This window comes from Syngnathus typhle, linkage group LG6, assembly GCF_033458585.1.
Source record: "Syngnathus typhle isolate RoL2023-S1 ecotype Sweden linkage group LG6, RoL_Styp_1.0, whole genome shotgun sequence".
In the NCBI taxonomy this organism is placed as follows: Eukaryota; Metazoa; Chordata; class Actinopteri; order Syngnathiformes; family Syngnathidae; genus Syngnathus; species Syngnathus typhle.
Window position 1 is genome coordinate 17,030,673 of NC_083743.1, and position 21,920 is coordinate 17,052,592.

At 43.8% G+C, this 21,920-nt stretch overlaps 2 protein-coding genes across 8 annotated transcripts in view; one reads left to right on the forward strand and one right to left on the reverse strand.

Moving 5' to 3' along the window:
* Positions 1 to 10,424, forward strand: part of myo18ab (myosin XVIIIA b) — a 212,181-nt gene extending 201,757 nt beyond the window's left edge. For all 3 annotated transcript variants that reach the window (XM_061280038.1, XM_061280041.1, XM_061280040.1), the window contains one exon: positions 7,590 to 10,424. In XM_061280038.1, coding sequence (XP_061136022.1) covers positions 7,590 to 7,593 — 4 coding nt within the window. In that variant the 3' untranslated portion in view covers positions 7,594 to 10,424. The remainder of the gene's footprint in view (positions 1 to 7,589) is intronic.
* Positions 10,425 to 14,437: 4,013 nt separating this feature from the next.
* The window catches only part of pipox (pipecolic acid oxidase), a 40,864-nt gene continuing 33,381 nt past the window's right edge, over positions 14,438 to 21,920 (reverse strand). For 2 of the 5 annotated variants that reach the window (XM_061280054.1, XM_061280056.1), the window contains exons 7-8: positions 19,172 to 19,247; positions 16,919 to 17,856 (exon numbers count right to left, since the gene is read on the reverse strand). In XM_061280054.1, coding sequence (XP_061136038.1) covers positions 17,726 to 17,856; positions 19,172 to 19,247 — 207 coding nt within the window. In that variant the 3' untranslated portion in view covers positions 16,919 to 17,725. Of the gene's footprint in view, positions 16,891 to 16,918; positions 17,857 to 19,171; positions 19,248 to 21,920 lie in introns of those variants that run through there. The other 3 variants (XR_009714566.1, XR_009714567.1, XM_061280055.1) reach the window with 3 other exon arrangements.

Here is a 21,920-nt window from a genome sequence, read left to right on the forward strand (position 1 = left end):
AAAAAAAAAAAAAAAAAATTAAAAAGAACTTTTTTTTAAAAAAAATTGAACCCATGTATAATGCGCACCCCAGATTTTAGGACAATAAATTAGTTAAATTTTGCGCATTATACACGGAAAAAAACGGTAAACAACAATATTATCAAACCATTTGTGTCACTCCAAATCATTAAATCCATTGATCAAATTTCTCGTCCTTTATGTCATCCTGGTGACAGAGGACATGTCCAGAGGATATGTCACTTTAAAGTGTTAATTACTTTATTGGATTTTTTCTCTCTATTTTTCATGTTTTGAATATGTTCAAGATAAAGATATCAAAGCATGTGAAGTGATCAACTATACTAAACATAACATGTGAAGTGATCAACTATACTTGTAACTAAGTGATGTGTTAATGATCAAGTAAAAGTTTGTGAAAAAAACATATCTAAGTCGCTCCTGAGTACAAGTCGCCCCCCCCACCCAAACTATGAAAAAAAACGCGATTTATAGTCTGAAAATTACGGTAAGTGTATGCAGTGCATGAATGGGAATGGCTGAGTGGGTGTGAAGGTGTTGTCATTTGTGAATCAAAGAGAACTGAAACACACAATGAAGACAAACCCAAACGTGTTACCTGTTGTGGCCAGTAGAGAAGGGCCGTGACACCCCCCTCCTTAAAATGAGGGTACTACTCATCTAAATGTGGCTACTTACATAAAACAACCAAAAGAATACCCGGACATACAACGCCATCCGCATCCTTCCATCAGCTGCCTGTACATCAACCCAGCAACCCTGGCACCTGGGGAGCACTTTAAGAGTAGAGGAATAGGCTGTGCGACAAAAACGAGCAGAAACACCTCAGGCTAAAGGACCACGGGAAAGAGCATCCGCCACAAGGTTGTCTTTACCACTGATGTGTCTGATGACCAGGTTGTATGGTTGTAAAAATAAAGCCCAACGCATGAGGTGCTGGTTGGGATTTTGCAGAAACTTCAACAAGGTCAGGGCATTGTGGTCAGTGAATACAGTCAATGAGTCGAACCTGAACCTACATAGACCTCAAAGTGCTGTAAAGTCCAGATGAGACTCAAAGCCTCCTTTTCAATTACAGAATAATTAAATTGATTTGTATTAAATTTCCGGGAGAAGAAACTTACAGGGCACTCCAAATGATCTTACCGTAATCTTCGGACTGTAAGTCGCGGTTTTCTTCATAGTTTGGGTGGGGGGGCGACTTATAATAAGGAGCGACTTATATGTGTATTTTTTTCAAAAAACTTCAACAAAAAAAATAAATACCGTTTTTTTCCATGTATAATGCGCCCCCATGTATAATACGCACCCTAAAAATGGCATGTTGATGCTGGAAAAAAGCCTGTACCCATGTATAATACGCACCCAAATTTTGACTCCTACTTAAGTCCGTGAACGTAAAATTATTTCAGAAAAAAGATCATCTTTGGGAACAACCGGGTGTTATTCTGCCGGTCAGTATCACTGCGCATGCGCTAGCACAGTGGTCCCCAACCTTTTTTGCGCCACGGACCGGTTACATGTCAGAAATATTTTCGCGGACCGGCATTTTATAAATAAATAATACATTTATATAAATAAATAAATAATACATTTTTAATAAATATATAAATACGATGAAATAAAAGGATACGACTGACATAAAAACTAAAACTAGAAAAATAAAACTCACCATTACGTTGAATTAGTGGGAGCACTGAGTTTGTTTCTCAGAAACGAGCCGGCCCCATCTAGACGTAATCGGAGACAATGACACCCGAAGTGATTAAGGTTTGTCTTTTATTGCAGGATGCTTGGTCTCCATGTGTTGAAGCAGTTTTGAATGCTTCATTGCCTGGTTAGTTAGCCTGTCGCCACATATTAGCTTTGCGGGCTCGACTGGGGAAACATGTCACGTGACCGGGACGAGTGTCTTCACCTCAATTAATTGATCGTCGATAAAAAAAAAAAAAAGAAAATTCTGTGCGGCTTGGCGGCCCGGTACCAAGTGACCCACGGACTGGTACCGGTCCGCGGCCCGGTGGTTGGGGACCACTGCGCTAGCATACTCAATAGCGAAGAAATGTTTCGGATTGTGAAGGGTACATTGTGACAGCAAACGAGCAGGTGATCTAGCAAGCGTCTGGTACGAGAGCATTGTGTTCGTATGGAGTGTGTTTGAAGTGAACAGCAGAGAAGAAAGCGCATCTGTAATGGAGGCCTCCGTATGATATGCAGATCTAAAAAAAAAATAATATTTTTTTTTTGTACCCATGTATAATGCGCACCCCAGATTTTAGGACAATAAATTAGTTAAATTTTGCGCATTATACATGGAAAAAAACAGTAAGTGAAACCACGATAAACGAACCGCAATGTAGCAAGTCATTACTGTAATTTGAATTTCAAGTGACGTTAGCAGCGCGACGTCGCGTCAGCAGCGCGACGCGGCGTGGCGGTTGTTTACATAAAGGACAAAGATTGACTCGACGGAGCTCTCTTTCACTTCCGTGGATTGAAGTCGGGGGCCGGCGCTCGGCCGGGTGGCTGTCCAGGGACGGTGGATGGGGCTCGGACAATGCTTTTACGCATGCCCGGTCCTACTCTACCGAGCTGTCTTTCACCTCCGTGGATGGAAGTCGAGGGCCGGCGCTCGGCCGGGTGGCTGTCCGGAGACGGTGGCTGGGGCTCGGTCATGGCTTCTACGCACGCCCGGTCCTATTCTATGGAGCTCTCTTCCACTTCCGTTGCTCGAAGTCCACGCCGCCACACGCCTGTAAGTTTGTTCTGTTAAATAAAGAGCCGTCTACCAAACCCACGTCTTTCCTTGAACTTTGTTAACGCAACAATATACGTAGTTATATAGTAGATCGGTGGAATAACAACGAGGCTGACGTCAGGGCGCACGCGCGGCGATGTTGACAAAGGACGAGGAATTTGATCGATGGATTTAATGATTGAGAGTGCACAGATGGTTTGATAACATTATTGCTAATATAAAGTTATTTGATATATCATTTATATATCGTTATATGGACCTGTGGAATATTTTGAAGTGCAAGAGCCGTCAGCGGCGCGCACAGATTGTTGACAAAGGACGATTGATGGATTCAATGAATTGGAGTGACACAGATGGTTTTATTAACGTCAAAGTCAAAGTCAGCTTTATTGTCAATCTCTTCACATGTCAAGACACACAAAGAAACCTATCCCACGGTGACGAGACATATTACACGATAGACATACAAGTAAACGACACAATATAAAAACAAGAAGGCACAAACAATAAATAATAAGAATGATGAATAAATAATAAATAAACAGATAACACAATAAATAAGAGAAGCAAAACGGAGCCAGTGTGCACACAGCAGACAGTAAGCGTAGCGCAAAAGTTCAGGACGCTACGCAGAAAGGGGAAGCGAGTTCAGGATCAGCCTGGAGTATGAAGCTGTTGTTGAGTCTGGTGGTGCGGGAGCGCTTTTTGAATAACTCTGAATTTTACGTCAGGGCCGTTCTCAGCTCTTAGTTTGTGTTTGTCACGTTAGCATACCTATCGTTTAGCCTGTTGTTGCTCGTTCATGACTGTTCTTGGTGTTGGATTTTGCCGAATAAATCGCCCCCCAAAATGCGATTTATACTCCGGAGCGACTTATATATATATATTTTTCACTTTTTTGGGCATTTTATGGCTGATGCGACTTGTACTCCGGAGCGATTTATAGTCCAAAGATTACGGTAATTGTTCTGTAAAAGTACAGCACCTGCCCCAATTTGACTGGCATCCACCTGTACTTTAAAGGGCCTACTAAAATCTGGTGCTGCCAACACCGGACCGGAACACAAGACCATCCATCTTTAACAAAATCAAAGGTCTCCTGACTGGGTGGAACAGAAAAACTCAACCTTGGCCTTCCACAGGTTGGTAAGAGAGGCAACTACCATAGAAAAGTTCTTACAGAAGGAACGGTAGTAACCAGCCGTCCCAAGGAAGCGCATCAGCTCCTTAGCAGTAGTCACAGGAAGAAACTGCTTTACCGCTAATACTTTAGACTCCACGGGACGGACAAAACCTTGACCCACCACTTTACCAAGATAGGTGACTGTGGCTCTGGCAAACTCACACTTTGCCAAGTTTACCATCAAACAAGGCGTGCACTCTTTGGACATGCTCCAGACCAGAGACCTCACGGTTCATCAACCTCTGAAAGGTGTCGCGAGCATTCCGCAGTCCGAAAGACATCACTGTGAATGAAAACAAGCCAGAGGGTGTCGTAAAAGCAGCAATCTCTCGTGGCCGTTGAGAAAGTGGAACCTGCCAGTACCCTTTCAAAAGACCAAACCTTCTCACATACTTTGCAGACCTAACCTGATCAATACAGTCCTCCATCCTAGGCAGAGGATAGAGATACACTTTTGTGATACTATTTCTTTTCAGTAATCCGTACATGGTTGAAAAGTAGATTCAGTTTTTTTAACCAACAAACAAGGTGAAGCCCAATTCGAAATTTGATGGTTCTGCAATGTTATAATATTACTGCATTTAACATATACTGTACCTCAGTGTCCAACTGTCGCTTCTCCTCCTCAGAAGCCCTATAAAATCTTTGTTTATTTAATAGGCTTAGTATCTCCAATGTCTGTCATGTTCAATGAAATTACTTTGAGTCAGAGTATCAGAAAATAAAGCTGAGCAAGAAGCAAAGACAGCGTCTGGTGAAAACCCTCTAATGTTCCTTGACTGAGCATGACACACTGTCGACTCATTATGTTTAACTTTTAACTGTTCCAAAATCTGAGCAAACATTTTGGAAGTAAAATTTGAACCCTGATCTGAGTCAAAGCTTTAACTATAGACTCGGTGGTGATGGTATGCAAAGGAAAGTCAGCAGAATTTCTAGTATCTTGACACATTACTGTAATTATGACCTGATTTAGAACGTGGTAAAGGCCCAACACAGTGATAAGATGCTCAAATGGGTAACCCATTATCGGTATCAGATACAAGGGTGCTGGTTTAACAATTTGATTAGGTTTACTAGTAACCTGACAAGTATGACACGTTTTAATAAACTTGGCTATATCCCTGTTTAAGCGTGGCCAGAAAAAAAATATGCAAGACCCTGTCATAGGTTTACCATGCACACAAATGACCCGCCACATCACCATGCGAAGTCTGGAGGACTTTACCACGCAAGGAGGAAGATATGACTGGAAAACAGTTTCTCTCAAACCTTGATCATTATGTGCAACATTTCCTAACCAACAGTCCATCAAGAAGGAAACAACATTGAGAACGATCCTTTACTTGTAGGAAATTCTTTTGTTCAGACAAGAAAAATGTTTAAGGTGTTACCTGCTGACAGGTTCGACTCACCCCAGTCTTTTCCAGATGCATCATCCGACGTGCTGATTACGTGTCATTTATCGGCTGGCCGGCTCGGCGGACCTGTCAAAGTCCACCGAGCAGGCCCTCCCCCGCCTTTAGGTGGTCCTCGGAGAAGGGAATCCTAGGTGTGTGATAGGGTGTATGCCCCCTCATCTCGGTTGATGGTCCCGCTTGCTCGCTTCCTGATTTCTATGGCCTCTTTGATCCATCGCTTTACTTTGCTTGGTTCTGATATGATTTTTTTCTCCCGGCCCAGTCCATGATGTGGTTGTTTCTTCTGCAGTGATCTGTGATAGCTGATTTGCTACATATAATTAGAAGACATAATGAATCTCGTCGAAATAATGATCCCTTACTGCTATTTCAGGAACCACACAAAATGTCAACCAAAGATGTCACTTTTTTGTTCTGCTATTAGGGCCTCCCTAGAATTTGTCTAGCTTCCAATTGAAAGATCAGTTCGCAATGTTTGGGCCGGTTCTCGGCTGCCTTAAGCCGAGAAACAGTACGAGTAGTGACACAATCTGGGAACACAACAGCAGAGGGCACGGATAACTCCTTGAAAATGTTAGGCTTGTCATTGGCCCACACTTTTCCACCCGCCAGATCATTAACCAGAATCATGTGGACACCAACCACTGGTAACCTCGGTCTGCCACCAACCGCAACATCACCCTTGACCAAACCACACACCAGATTAACTTTATGTAAAGGAGATGAAAAAGGAACTAAACCCATTCCACGGATCAGAACACACCTTCTGACTGGTTAGAAAATGGCAACACGTCTCTAAAATAAAAGAATCTAAAGCTGCGGTGTCCCTCAAAATTTTAGCTGGCACCTGTTGATTCCCATCTAACAAAACACAACACCATCTGAAATCAAGGGTGTAAAATCACCCTGGGTAGATTCAAAACCAGCCTCACTCTGTTGGTGGTAGAGCTCATCCTGGTGAACAGGTGTTGTAACAGGACTTGGACTGGAGCTCAAACACGCTCCATGCGACCGCAATGCTCTCGTCTCAGACAAGGCTTGCTCGATCACCTGCTCGTTTGCTGTCCCGTGCGCGCACGGAGCGCGGTGGTGCGTTTACGGGCAGTCGGAGAAATCAACGCCAACAAAAAAAATTACATCCAGCCTAGTTAAGACCATACCAAAGACTATAAAAATGGGACCCATTGCCTCCCTGCGTGTATGACGATCATTGGGACTTAAAAAAAAAATAAAATAAAATAAAATTAAAAAAAAAATAATAAAAAATTTTTTGTATAATGCGCACCCCAGATTTTAGGACAATAAATTAGTTACATTTTGCGCACTATACACGGAAAAAACGGTACCTCGTCGATTCACCATCTCCGTACACTGGAAAGGACCTTAAGGCATACAAGAGTCTGGATGCCTACAAGTATTTTACAGCAGGTTTTGTGCATGATGGGCTGATATGGCAGATTCCAAACAAGAATCGATTTCTTCTCATGACCAAGGTAAGGAAAAAGCACACACAGAAGAGCCAGGAGAGGAGGGCACACGCCTACTGTCTGTTTACAAATCCGCGTGGCAGTAACAGTGTGATTGTGAGAAAACTACTGAAGTGATTCTAATGAAAACTCACATTGTTAAGCTTTTTTTTATTACAAAAGGCCTCTTGTTCAAAAATGCTTTTAATTAAAAAAAACTGTTTTACAAACTTCATATTGAAATTTTCCAATTTTTCTTTGCATTACATAATTTCAAAAAACTACAATAGACTTAGTGAAACAGTTTTTTAATTAAGCATTTTTGAACAGGAGGCTTTTTGTAATAAAAGATTAGCCTGAAAATTGATTGTGTTTAGTTTGAGGATGTGACCAAAAAATATCAAAAATTGCTTTGTAAAAAACTGTTTCCAGGAGCTTCATATTGAAATCTGAGAAAGTAATTCCTACAATAAAACATTACATAATTTCCAACTATTCAGAGCTTATGCAACAATTTCTACAAAAATACTTTTTAGAATTCATGCTTGATAATTCCTTTTGGTCTCTTGCTCAAAATGAACCAGGTTTAAATTTTCAAGCTAATTTGATGAATGATTCATGAGAAAATTTACCAAATGCCAGGTAAAATATGCATAAATGGACAGTAAGAGGTCTAGCCTTGTATATTGTATCCAAATTAGGGACTGATAATAATATAAGGTATGTCATATCTGTTTCAGGTAAAACACTCTCAATGGATGAATGATCTTCCCCTCAGACCTTGGGTAGCAATAGCGAAAGATGGTCAGATCCTGTGCTGCCACTGTACCTGCATGGCTGGATTGGGTGAAACATGTTCACATTTAGCAGCATCCCTGTTCGCCCTGGAGACATTAATACGTATGAAGACGGCCACTTCATGCACATCACTACCTTGTCAGTGGCTGAAACCATCAGCATCGCACATAGAATATGCTGAAGGATACAATATCGATTTTGCCCGTCCAGCCCAGAAACGAAAGTCAGAAGTTTCAACTCCTGAGGAAAGTGCTGCGAGAAAACTGCTGAATGTTCCTCCACCAACTGAAGAGCAGAAAGCTGCCTTTTACAAGGCTTTGTCTGAATCTGGTGGAAGACCAGCAATTTTTAGCATTGTCCCTGACTATGCTGACAACTTTGTGCCAAGGGCAGTGAAGCGAAAGCTTCCTGTACCTCTCTCACAGTTGTACATGTACAGCGTTTCAAACTGGCCTTCAGTTCATCAAGTTCTGCACGCAGATTTTTACACTCTGCAGTGAGGGAATCCATTGCTTCTCCAGTGATATCCGTCTGTGTGGCAGTAGTCACCATGCCTTCTTTTCGAATCTCAGCGTGCACCACATTTGATCATTTTCACAAGGGACAGACTGGAAAATATTGACAAGTGCTGCTGCTGCTGCCAATGCCCTCTCGCGGTCTCTCTTGCGCTGCTTGAGATTTTGTCTTCTCTCAAAGATCTTCATTGAACATTTGAGTTTTCGTTTGTGAGGTGACTGGGTATGCTTAAATATACTTGGCACATAGTCTGGGGATAGTGGATCTTCGCTTTTTGCACCTGAAACAATTAAACAATCACATTATTCATAATGACTCCCATAAATAATTAAGCACGTTGTTGAAGGGGATATACCCAGTTCAATTTGTTTCGTAATGGCATTTCATAACTTGACATTTTAAAAAAACTGAATAGAGTGAAATCATTCAGATACTGTACCTGTCTGTTCAAGTTGCTACCATTTTTATTTTTTGTTTATTTTTGCATGATGCCTCATCTGATTGGCTTGAAAACTTAACCAATAAAAACGTTAACCTTGTGTCAATGGCTTGAAAACTTTACCAATGTAGATTTTACCTTGTGCCAAATGAAGTAACAAAAAGCCTCTTGTTCAAAAATGCTTCATTAAAAAAAAAACAAGGTTCATAATTTTTTTTGAAATTTCCTAATGCATTCACTCATGAGAATTAATTGTTCAATTCCAATATGAAGTTCAATATTTACATTGATAAAGTCTTCAAGCCAATCAAATGAAGCATCATGAAAAAATAAACAAAAAATAAAAACGGGGGGGGTGAACGGAAGAAATCATCCCATTCCCTACTTGCTGCTCATGCTGCCTTTCTAAAAATGCACCCAGCATTTTCAACAATCATATTTGTATCATCCCATATTGTATTATTTCACATTTTGTGAAACAAATCTGGCGTGAATAGTTTGTTTAAATACCTGATATGAAGTGCTCATTGCATATCCTTGTGTAAATCGTAGGTTTCCATCGTTCACGACGAATCGCCGCGATCCATTTATTGCGTTTTTTGATGTTTGCCGGAAATCTATAGAAGCTAAGATTTGGTTTATCGCCTCATCTATTGCTACATCCAACAGCACAGCAGGTTTCCGGCATTTTCAAGCTCAAATAGCAGCAGATGTACCAAGAAAGCGTGTGTGAGTCGTTGACCGGCACTGAACTGGTGACCGGCAATATGGCCGCCAAGCTAATGAGCGTGGCTGATGACGTCAGCTGAAAAGCCTCTATTGCCACTTCTAAACCTTTCCAGTTCCAACTGCATTTGCAATAGCTCCCTTTGCTGCTCAAAAGTCAACATGACTGGGCTAGGCTAAAAAGCCGCCCCCGTACTGGCAACAGACTGAAAGAGAACACCAGCTTCCCAAAGACCTTTTTTTTAATGAACCCCTAACGGTTTCCTTTAACTTTCTATCTACTGTAATTTTCGGACTATAAGTCGCACCGGAGTATAAGTCGCACCAGCCATAAAATGCCCAAAAAAGTGAAAAAAAAACATATATATGTATATAAGTCGCTCCTGAGTATAAGTCGCCCCCCCCACCCAAACTATGAAAAAAAAACGCGATTTATAGTCCGAAAGTTACAGTACTATACAAATTTTGTAATGCTCAGGAATCTCCAATAACTGTTCCTCTGTGCACAATTCTAAAGCCAACTCTAAAGGCGACTGAACAAAACTAGCCAAAATGGAGGACAGCATGTCAGAAAAACCAACCAAATTACGTAGACAACTTTCAAACTCACCTGTAAATGGGTTATTGGTAAGGAGCTCCACCCCACTAAACTCAAGAAAAAGCTAACTAACAATCTGGTGAGAGGTCTTTAATCACCAGTGACCCTAGAGGCCACTGCACCAATGGGGCATGCAACCACCCACAGGATCCCACAGATGTGAACCCGAGCCGACGAAAGGGGAGGAGGGATTGCGAAGCTCTCCCCACCGAGCTGCCGCCTACAAAAACATCACGAGCTACCTATTGTGACCTGCTGATAATCCTGACAGGGGAGGACTACCCCCAGGCTAAATCCAATACCAGGCCCAGATGTGAGCTTCTAACCAAAGTAGCACCTGTTTGTCGTGCAAATTTGTGATGACGCAGAAGTCACACAGATTTCCTGGTATGTAATTTGTTGCAAGTTCATGCATTGTGTTGGTTTTAATCTTTGAACAAGGTGATGTTCATCCTCGGCTCATTTTGTGCACTAGTAAAAAAAAAAATCTGTCTTGAATTTGAATTTTTTTTTTTTTTATTTTGACTAAAGTTCAGTGAATGCGCATATGAAACTCGTGGGGTTCGGTATCTCCAACAAGGTTAAGAACCACTGATTTAGAAAGAGTTAAGACCATTTTACACACGAATACGCGCGCACACACACACACACCTACATACACACGCGCACGCACACACACACACACACACACACAAAACTGAGCCAGAAGTTAATAGATACATGAACTTGCCACTCAACACCTAGCAGAGTGGCGCTGTGCGAATGGGCTTCCAACACTGATTCCCTGCTGCTGTACAACCCCAAGGAACCCACAACCTTCTTCTCTGCACACTGCACACCACCACCAACCCGGACCTGGCCTTCACCATTTGCCGCAGCAACGACCCAAGACCGGAGAGGCGTGTCCTTGACAGGTTCCCCCGCTCACACCACCGACCTTCCATCATCAAAGTTCCATCACTGGTTGAACCGGTGCCAGGGAAGCCTGTGAAGAGATGGAATTTCCGAAAAGCCAACTGGGAGTCGTATGCTGAGGAGACAGAAAGAAGGTCAGCCGGCCTGCCAGACCCAGAGTCCACAAATGTGGATTCAGCCTATGAGGCCACTGCCAGGTTCTCTTGCGTGCGGCAAAGAAGACCATCCCACGTGGGTATAACAGGAACTACATCCCAGGCTGGGATGAGGAGTGTAGCCGCCTCCTGAGTGAACACCAGAGAGCCAGCTCCAGAGAAGAGGTGGACGCAACGGCAGCAGCACTGCTTGAAAAGCTGGACGCCACCCGCAAGGTGAGATGGACAGAAGTCGTTGAATCGATCGACTTCACCCATTCCAGCCGCAAGGCGTGGCAGACCATCAACCAGCTTTCAGGCAGAAATACATCAGCCCACAGATGCCCAGTCACTGCAGATGCAATGGCCAGCCAACTCCTGAAGAATGGTCGCTTCCCGAATGCAGACAAAGACTTTGCACGACTGATATCGCGTGAGGTGTCTTGTATCTCAAGAGCGGCCAACGTCGATTCCAGTCTCTCGGGAGCCTTTACAGCAGAGGAACTCAGTGAGGCCATAAGCAAGCTCAAGCCGGGCAAATCCCCGGGCCTTGACAACATCCACCCGGAGTTCGTCATCCACCAGGGCCCAACAACATCTACATGGCTTAGTGCTTTCTTCACATCATGCTACCGGAGGTTAAAGCTCCCGAAGATCTGGCGCAGGGCCTCTGTGATAGCTCTGCTGAAGCCAAATAAAGATGCGGAGGACCCCAAGTCATACAGGCCCATCTCACTGCTGAGTGCCATTGAGGAGTATACTGACTCTGTTTCCTCCTACATCAGGAAGTGCATTGATGATGTGACTCTCTCAAAATCCATCGTCACTCGGGCTAACCGGAAGCCATGGCTGACAGGGGCTGTCTTCAGGCTGCTGAGGGCCAGGGACAAAGCCTTTAGAGCAGGGCATGAGGCTGGCTTGAGGACTGCGAGGGCCGACCTGTCCCGGGGCATCAAAGAAGCAAAGAGGGCGTTCTCGTGCAAAATTACCGCCCACTTCAAGGACAGCAGGGACGCACGGAGCCTTTGGCAAGGCATTCAGACCATCACGGATTACAAGCCCGCGCCGCAGAGCTGTGAAGGCGACGTCCGTCTGCTCAATGACCTCAACCGCTTCTTTGCTCGCTTCGACGCTCAGAACAGCACTTGCCCGCTGAAGGCCACTCCCCCTTCACACGAGCTGCCCCTGTGCCTCTCCGCCGACAGCGTGAGGAGGGCGCTTGCCGCTATCAACATCCGTAAGGCGGCGGGCCCTGACAACATCCCGGGTCGGGCGCTGAAGGACTGCGCTGGTGAGCTGACGGATGTCTTCACGGACATCTTTAACACTTCCCTGCAGCAGGCCATCGTCCCGTCGTGTTTCAAAGCTGCCACCATCGTACCTGTGCCGAAGACACCCGCTCCGTCCTGCTTCAATGACTACCGCCCCGTGGCACTTACGCCCATCATCATGAAGTGCTTTGAGCGGCTTGTCATGGAGCACATCCGATCCGTTCTCCCCCCCACCATTGACCCCTTCCAGTTTGCATACCGAGCCAAACGGTCTTCTGAGGATGCCATCTGCTCTGCCCTCCATTCGGCCCTCACCCACCTGGAGAGGAGGGACTCGTATGTGAGATTGCTGTTTGTGGACTTCAGTTCTGCCTTCAACACCATTGTGCCACAATGCCTCATCAGCAAACTTGACGCGTTGGGCCTCAGTACCTACCTCTGCAACTGGCTACTGGACTTCCTCTGTCAGAGGCCACAGGTAGTACGTGTTGGCGACAAAATCTCCGCCAGCATCACGCTGAGCACGGGGGCCCCCCAAGCCTGCGTGCTCAGTCCGCTGCTCTTCACCCTCCTGACGCATGACTGCACTGCAACCTACAGCGACAACCGTATCGTGAAGTTTGCTGACGACACGACTCTGGTGGGTCTCATCATCAAGGGAGACGAGACTCAATACAGGCTGGAGGTTGACCTTCTGACCACGTGGTGCAGGGACAACAACCTCCTGCTGAACGTCGACAAGACCAAGGAGATTGTTGTGGACTTCCGGAAGGGTCACACCCAACACCTGCCGCTGACCATCGACGGTGCTGTGGTGGAGAGAGTGAGCAGCGCCAAGTTCCTGGGGGTGCACATCAGTGAGGATCTCTCCTGGTCCACCAACACCGCATCACTGGCAAAGAAAGCCCAGCGCCGCCTGTACTTCCTGCGGAAACTCAGGCGAGCGAGCGCTCCTCCGGCCGTCATGACTGCATTTTACCGCGGCACCATTGAGAGCGTCCTCTCCAGCTGTATTGCTGTTTGGGGTGGCGGCTGCACTGACTACAACTTGAAGGCCCTGCAGCGCATAGTGAACACGGCTGGGAAGATTGCTGGTGCTTCGCTCCCCTCCTTGAAGGACATTTACACCTCCCATCTCACCCGCAAGGCGACCACGATTGTGAGTGATGTGAGTCACCCCGCTCACTCTTTGTTCGAGCTTCTGCCCTCTGGGAAGAGGTACAGAAGCCTGCGCTCCCGCACCACCAGACTCTCAAACAGCTTCATACTCCAGGCTGTTAGGATCCTGAACTCGCTCCCCCGTTCTGCGTAGCGTCCTGTACTTTTACTGTCTGTACTGTCTGTACTGTCTGTATGCACACTGGCTCTTATTTGTTGTGTTATCTGTTTATTTATTATTTATTATTACTCTTATTATTTATTGTTTGTGCCTTTTTGTGTATGATGTTTTTTACTTTTGCGCTATGCTTGCTCGCTCCGTTTTGCTCCTCCGTTATCTGTTTATTTATTATTTATTCATCACTCTTACTATTGATTATTTGAATTTTTGCCTTCTTGTTTTTATATTGTGTCGCGTACTCGTATGTCTATCGTGGTATGTGTCTCGTCACCGTGGGATGGAGAAAAACGTAATTTCGGTCTCTTTGTGTGTTGTGACATGTGGAGAGATTGACAATAAAGCTGACTTTGACTTTGATCTTGGAAAGAATGATGCACAGCCCCATAGAGCCAGTGGTGGACTCACAGCTCCCACGGGAACAAGCTGGTTTCCGTCGAGGAAGGTCAACAGCAGACCAGGTTACCCTATTCTCCCAGGAGAACATCGAGAACAGCTTCTAAGATAAGGAGAAAGCTGGAGTGGTATACCTGGATCTAACTGCTGCATATGACACCGTGTGGCACGGGGGACTCCACCTGAAGCTGCTGAGGATGATATCGGACCAGCACATGTTGCAGTTCATCATGGAGACGCTTTCCAACCGCAGCTTTACTCTCCAAACCAGCAGTGGGCAGTGCAGTAGGCTCCGAAGACTGAGGAGCGGGGTACTGCAAGGGTCAGTTCTCTCACCAATGCTATTTAACATCTATATATACGACCTACCGGACACAGCATCCAGAAAGTATGGCTATGCAGACGACCTTGCCATCATGCTGAGCCGACCAACGTGGAAGGCGACGGAAGACGGCCTGAATGAAGACGTGTGCACCATGGTAGCATACCTTCGAAAGTGGCGTCTCCAGCTCAGCGTTGGAAAGACTGTTGCTGTGTCATATCATCTCAGCACCAGGGAAGTGTTAGGCTACCGATTTTTGTTATTGATCTGGCTCCAAATTGCGATCAACACTTAACACAAGAATTGTTATGTCCAAATCCACACACTGTCGCACCTAACAATTTTGGGAGTTCGTTCTGTCAAAGAGAAGACCAGGAGATCAATTAGGCCGAATCTACCAATTGTTTAATCCTGACAAAGCAAGCTAATACAGGCGCCTGGGTCCCGGGTCCTTAACACCAAAATACTCGTGTGCCTTCGTGACCATCAAAGACAACACATTCTTCCGGGTTGCCCAGTTTTAAAGAAACACAATATGAATATTCAAGCATGCAAAATATTGTGTGGTGATTGGTCGATGGTTGATGGTCATCTCATCCTCGTTTGGGTTTTCCCCTGCTCAGCGCAGGTGTCTGGACCACAAAGACAAGTTATTCGCGTTCCCCATCGGCCTTGAGATGTCCTCCCTGTCTGGACCTCCTGTTCCTTAGTACTTTGTAGAAGACAAATTCATGTAGTCTGCACATTTCTTTCCACTTATTAAGCGACCACACTACTACTAGAAATGATATTGATATGATTACGTATATGTGTCTAACGCAGCCTTAATCAAATGTGTTTGCAAACTGCCGAAAGTACATTTCCCTTTAGAAACAAGGAGAGAACCTGTAGTGAGCATTTAGGGCAAACGCCTAGAGGTTCAACAAGCCCCGAAGTACCTTAGCGTGCGTCTGGATCGGACCCTATCCTTCAAACAACACCTTAAGAACTGAAGGCAAAGGTGACATCCAGGGCTGCACTGATCCACCGCCTTGCTGGAACAATGTTGGGAGCCTCTGCTAAGACCTTGCGGATATCAACTGAAGCGCTGGTATTCTCTGCACCAGAGTACTGTGCCCCAGTTTGGAACAGAAGCCCCCATGCCAAAAAAGTAGGTGTGGCAATTAACGCCCTCCGAACTATAACAGGATGCCTGAAGCCACCCCTGTGTCCCTCTTGCCTGTCCTTGCGGGAATAGCGCCGGCCAACCTTTGTCGAGAGGCTGCCACTCTCGTTATAGCCAGGAAGGCAAAAAACAACTAGCACATCCTGCACAGTACTACAACAACTCCATCAAGCAGACTCAAGGCGCGCCACCCCTACAACATGGTAGCACAAAAGATGCTCAATTCCATCCCTAAGGATATCTCCAGAGATGCTTGGCTGGCAGCAGCTTGGAAGCAGGAGTGGGAGGAAGCTGGTCCCTCCCTCATGCACCGTTACATCTGGGAACCAGGAGACGACGCCATTGGAGGAGATGAACTACCGTGATTTCCCATGCATAATGCGCAAAATTTAACAGATTTATTGTCCTAAAATCTGGGGTGCGCATTATGCATGGGTACAACAATTTTTGAAGAAAATCTCCCTTGAAATAAAACTTGAAATCCCACCTTTCTTCTTGTTTGTTGTCAATCGCGCATCGCATTCAGCCATCCTGCCCAACACAGTCAGTAAAATTCATAATTGACGACGCATCATTTGATGCGATGGTGCAATCCTTGATAGTGTGTTATTGTCAGATATTGTTTGTTGTTTAATCTCCATCGCAGACTGGATATCATACGGAGGCCGCCATGACAGTATGCGCAGAACGGATGTGCAAGACACGTCAGCTATATAAAGAGCGAGAGTTCAGTTCTACACCTATTAGTTTCAATTCACAGTTAAATAGCAGTTTCAATCAGCAAATAAAATGCGTATTACAGGTAATATTTTATTTCACAACACTTTGCCTTGTTGCTTTCTTCTCTGCTGTTCACTTCAAACACGCTCCATACGAACACAATGCTCTCGTATCAGACGCTTGCTCAATCACCTGCTCGTTTGCTGTCACAATGTACCCTACACAAATCCGAAACATTTCTTCGCTATCGAGTTTGCGAGCGCATGCGCAGTGATACTGACCGGCAGAATAACATCCGGTTGTTCCCGAAGATGATCTTTTTTCTGAAATAATATTACGTTTACGGTCTTAAGTAAGAGTCAAAATTTGGGTGCGTATTATACATGGGTACAGGCTTTTTTCCAGCATGGACATGCCATTTTTAGGGTGCGTATTATGCAGGGGGGCGTATTTTACATGGAAAATTACGGTGCCTCGCCAGCAGTGGACCGCACTGAACCATTTAAGAATTGGTGTTGGGCGCTTCAACACATCTATGCAGCAGTGAGGACTGGCGGACAGTGTGGCATGCGAGTGCGATGACCCCGAGCAGAGAGCCGACCACATCATCAACACCTGCCCCCTATATAGACCACCCTCGGAGGCCGGCCTCTTTGACCTGGGACCAGAGATGCTGGCGTGGCTCCACGACACCAAGTTGGACCTCTGACGTTACATGAAAGAGAGAGTACAAGTGAGTGGTACTTGGTCTTTTTTATTGTCAATCGTGACAGATTAGATACAGTAATTTCTATTTTGCCAGAGGTCATTACTGAAAATTTGGTTTTATTAATGTAAGAAGTACCTTTTGTTATTTTTAAGAAGGAATCTACTTAGATCCAATTCTACCTGTGAAAAATGTGCATATAAGTACTTCAATAGTTTTGTTTCGAAAATGATGTGTTGTACAAGGCGAAGCTTGACCCGAGATGGAGACGTGGGTCCTCTTTGCCATGGGCTCAGCACCCAGAGGGGTGGCCGAAGAGAGTACACTGGCCCTCTGGTCTTCCTCTGCAGAATCTGGCTCCAGGAAATGTGACAAACAAGGTCAGGATTATGCCAACTACGTATAGAAACACAAATTGGGCTCCGGAACCAGTCTGGATCTTGCTGACTGTTTTGCTTCTAACAGCCCATCCTATTTAGCAATACATTTAATAATGCCTGTACTTGAAAGTGCTATATAAATAATTGTTGAATTACATGTGTGCTTTTACATATAGTTTTACATTATCTACATCTTTTGAGGATTTGTAGCTATAAAGGCTATATTGATTTTAGGTCAAAATCTATATATTGATTATACCTTATGGTGGCTTCTTTCGGCTTTTCCCATCCCTAATAATAAGGCAAAATAAATTATTAAAACTACTATTTAGGCCAAAGCTCTTGTTTTATGCTTTTGTTCGTCAATTTGACACTCTTCAATAAAAAGTGTCAATATTATCAATATCACATATAAATCTTCAAATTACAAGATACTGATAATCTGTTGACATTTCTATAATGATGATTTGATGTTGGTCTGAAAGCGGCTGATTTGGAAAGGTGCAAGATCATAGGAGGGCACTTCTCCCAGGATTAGCTCGCACAGCAGCTTGCCAATGACAGGCCCAAATTTGAAGCCATGACCTGGAGAAGAAAATACACTTGAATGAACAAAATAGATCAGAGTACACTATTTAATACATTTATAAAGTAAAATGTAATCCCGCAGCAAGTGCTGTACCAAAAAGACAAAAGTCATTGTTGACAGTGGTACAGTATGACATTGCATTACAGTTTACGTCATATTTTGGTTACCTCATTTAAAGAGAAGGAAAAGCCTTCTATTTAGATGGTTTTAGATTGTCCAAAAATGGATAGTATTGTGCAAAAACTGCAATGCTGTTTTGAATGGCATTTCACCAATGTCCCCAGCAACTTCTCCCACGACTTTCTATATACTCCGTAATAAAATCTGTAATGAATGTTTTAAATGAGGTATCACTTTGCAGGTGAACCCAGCAAACAGGCTTGTTATTTGATCTACATGCAATTAATTGAAAACATGGAGTTGTACAGACTAGTCGATTTGTTTACTACTTCTCAATGACGATGAGCTTGTGTCAACGAGTCACTAATTATGTTTTTGGCTTGAGGAAGAGGCAGAGTGGCTTGCACAAATAATCACGATTCATGGTCAGGCATGTGAATTCAGTGTTATTTTTTAGCTCCACCGCAGCTTTAGAATAGACAGCCAGCCACCCATTCATTTTCACAAAATGGGTTGTTTCTTTTCTTTCTTTCTCATGCACAGACATTTTAGGGAGCCGATGCTTAATCAATCAATAGGCTGATGTCATTAACATTATTCCTAAAATTAAAAAATAATCAGAGATGACTTTGTATGTACTTTATCATGACTTTGAGATATTTTTACTTATTTCTTTTAAATTTGACTTGGTGTGGTTTTCAGACAGATGGTCCAGGAGTGTGTCAAAATTAGATCAAAATTATTTATGGGTGGTTCTCAGAAAGTGTGGTCCAAATGATGGTCAAATGCTGATTTAATTCTTGACCCATTAATCTCCACTTCCTAATTGACCACTTCCTCTTCGTGACATGAGACAACACACCCATGTAATTGACAGATCGTTCTACCCTTAAAATATATTAGCAGTTGTCACCAATAAAGCAGTAGAATGTGAACACAACACAATCCTGTATAATCGAAACCCACAGTGTCCATAATTGATGAAACAATGCCATTAAAAAAATACAAAGGATGAACAACAACTGTAGCTTAATGCGTAACGGCTTAAGTTGAACCTGAAATTCAAACAGTTCAACGCAAAATAAATTTTTAAACACATTACTTTTTTTTCATTCTATGAAGACCAAGTAGGCTACTTTGTTCCATTGCTGTAATTTTCATTTCATGTTGTGCATTGCACCTGAGTTGTACCTGAGAATCCTGCACCGATTACAATATTGCCATATGCTGGATGGCGGTCCAACACAAAATGACGGTCAGGTGTTTTCTGGTAAAATAAAATATGAAAAATTAGCAATAAAAAAAATTACAGAAATTGTATTGTAGAGTTTAATTTAATAATAATAATAATAATAATACAGAAATTGTATTGTATAGGTTAATTGGCTTTAAGCATTAACCATTGTGATTCCATAACTTATATAGATTTCGCAACTGATTCAAATAATTACATCAGAATATTTAGTTTATATTTTCCAAGGTTTCCAGGTGGAGGGGCAAAAGACAAGAACTGAAACACTTATTTTGAGCTATGTCCATGTATATGACTATATTTATGTATATGCAGTCATTATTGAAATTATGTATTTCAATATTATGTTCATATGGTATATTATTTTATATTTATATTATTCAATATACATTTATAATATAAATTATCCATCCATCCATCCATCCATTCTCTGAACCGCCTAGTCCCCACGAGGGTCGCGCGTGTGCTGGAGCCTATCCCAGCCGTCATCGGGCAGTAGGCGGGGGACACGCTGAACCGGTTGCCAGCCAATCGCAGAGCACACAGAGACAAACAACCATTTGCACTCGCACTCACACCTAGGGACAATTTGGAGTCTTCAATCAGCCTACCAAGCATGTTTTTGGGATGTGGGAGGAAACCGGAGTGCCCGGAGAAAACCCACGCGGGCCCGGGGAGAACATGCAAACTCCACACAGGGAGGGCCGGAGGTGGACTCGAACCCGCACCCTCCTGTGAGGCGGACGTGCTACCCAGTGCTCCACCGAGATAATATTATAAATTATTATTATATAAATTATTATTCAATTTAAATTATGCATTTATGTATGCAGTCAACATTGAAATTTCATAATTTAACGGCATTTTTTTACTTTATTATTTTCTCCTTCCTTTTAATTCATGGTAAAGTCACAGACAACAATAAAGTAACAACGCTGTTAGAGGTAACTACAAATTTTATTTTTTGTCTTAAATTGGATAGGGGGTGGGATTAAATAAATCTTACTTCTTCCCACTCCTTTTCAAACAGGTAGACTCTGCCCATTTTGTGCAGTAGATTGTGTTCAGTTTATACCATTTAAATGACTTTCACCTTGTTTTTGCTTTTTATTTTTGTTTTCATTTGATTGGTGATGTATAGTTTATATGTTTGAAACAAATAAAATTCATTCATTCAGTATATTGGAACTCAAATATCGGCAGTATTCCGGTTTTAAAGACAATTACCGTTTTTTTCCATGTATAATGCGCAAAATGTAACTAATTTGTTGTCCTAAAATCTGGGCTGCGCATTATACATGGGTACAATTTTTTTTAATTTATTTTTTTATTCTTTTTTTTTATTTTTTTAAGAAAATCATGGTACAACAATTTTTGAAGAAAATCTTATCACGGATGGAGTGTGGAAAGGAGCAGGGCGACCAAGTGCAGCTTGGACCAGGGTTCATTGGAGAAACTCAAAACACAGACTTGGTAAACTAACATAACAAAAAGTAGTAAGATGGCGGCGCGTGCACACGCAGCGGCCTCTCTCTGTCCCGAACGGTGTTTTGTCGTTTAATGTGGGTTTGTCCGACAGTTTTGTGTGTTCGTCTCGTCGCACCGGGTTGTGCTACAAGTACAGCGGGCTGGTTCTGCTCGACATCGGCGAAAGCGAGTTTTGTGGCGATCTGGACTTTGAAGCGGGGACATTAAAGGCACTCGGTCTGCTCCGTCCTGCGTCGGAAGCGGTGTGCGAGGAGGCTGAAGAGGGGCGAGAGCGGGGGCGTCCGGGCCAGGCTGGCGGCCAACCCAGCTCGCCCGGCCGTGCCTTCCTTTCTTCTGGCGAACGTTCGATCGCTGGGCATCAACATGCCTGCTGAGATCAACGAACCGGACAGTGCGTAACTGCTGTGCATCTGGAGCGGCTAGCGTGCTATCGGGCGGACCGGGCCATTGTACGAGGGGGAACATCGCGAGGAGGTGGAATGCGCGAATGGTGCCGGGACTCTGAGGTGGGATGCAAGCACTGCTCGCCTCTGGCGAAGTTTGTGATCTCCAGGCTTTTGGGGCCCTGAACTCTCTCCCCCGTTGTTTACTTGTATGTTACTCGTGTACTGTGTCTCGTCACCGTGGGATGGAGGAAACGTAATTTCGATTTCTTTGTGTGTCTTGGCATGACGGAATTGACAATAAAGCTGACTCCGACTCCGATAACTCTCTAACAAAACCAACAACAGGATTGACCGAACGAAAAGACAGGGTGACATTACCAAAGACAGGAACAGAAACCTGTGTTATTGTGAAATATTGTTTGTTTTTTAATCTCCATCGCGGACTGGACGTCATACGGAGGCAGTATCACTGTGCATGCGCACTATGGATCCGATGCGAATAGTCCTCTTCTCTTCTTGACTGACAATGAATGTGATCGTTTAATACAATCAGTAAATAAAAAAATGCGTATAACAGGTAATATTTTATTTCACAACACTTTGCCTTGTTTCTTTTGTCTCTGCTGTTCACTTCAAACATGCTCCATACGAACGCAATGCTCTCGTATCAGACGCTTGCTCGATCACCTGCTCGTTTGCTGTCACAATGTACCCTACACAAATCTGAAACATTTGTTGCGGCTCCGAGTCACGACGAGGGGCAAGTTTTGGTTTCCATGGGTGTTTTTATTCCTCTTCAACTTCTCTCCCATAC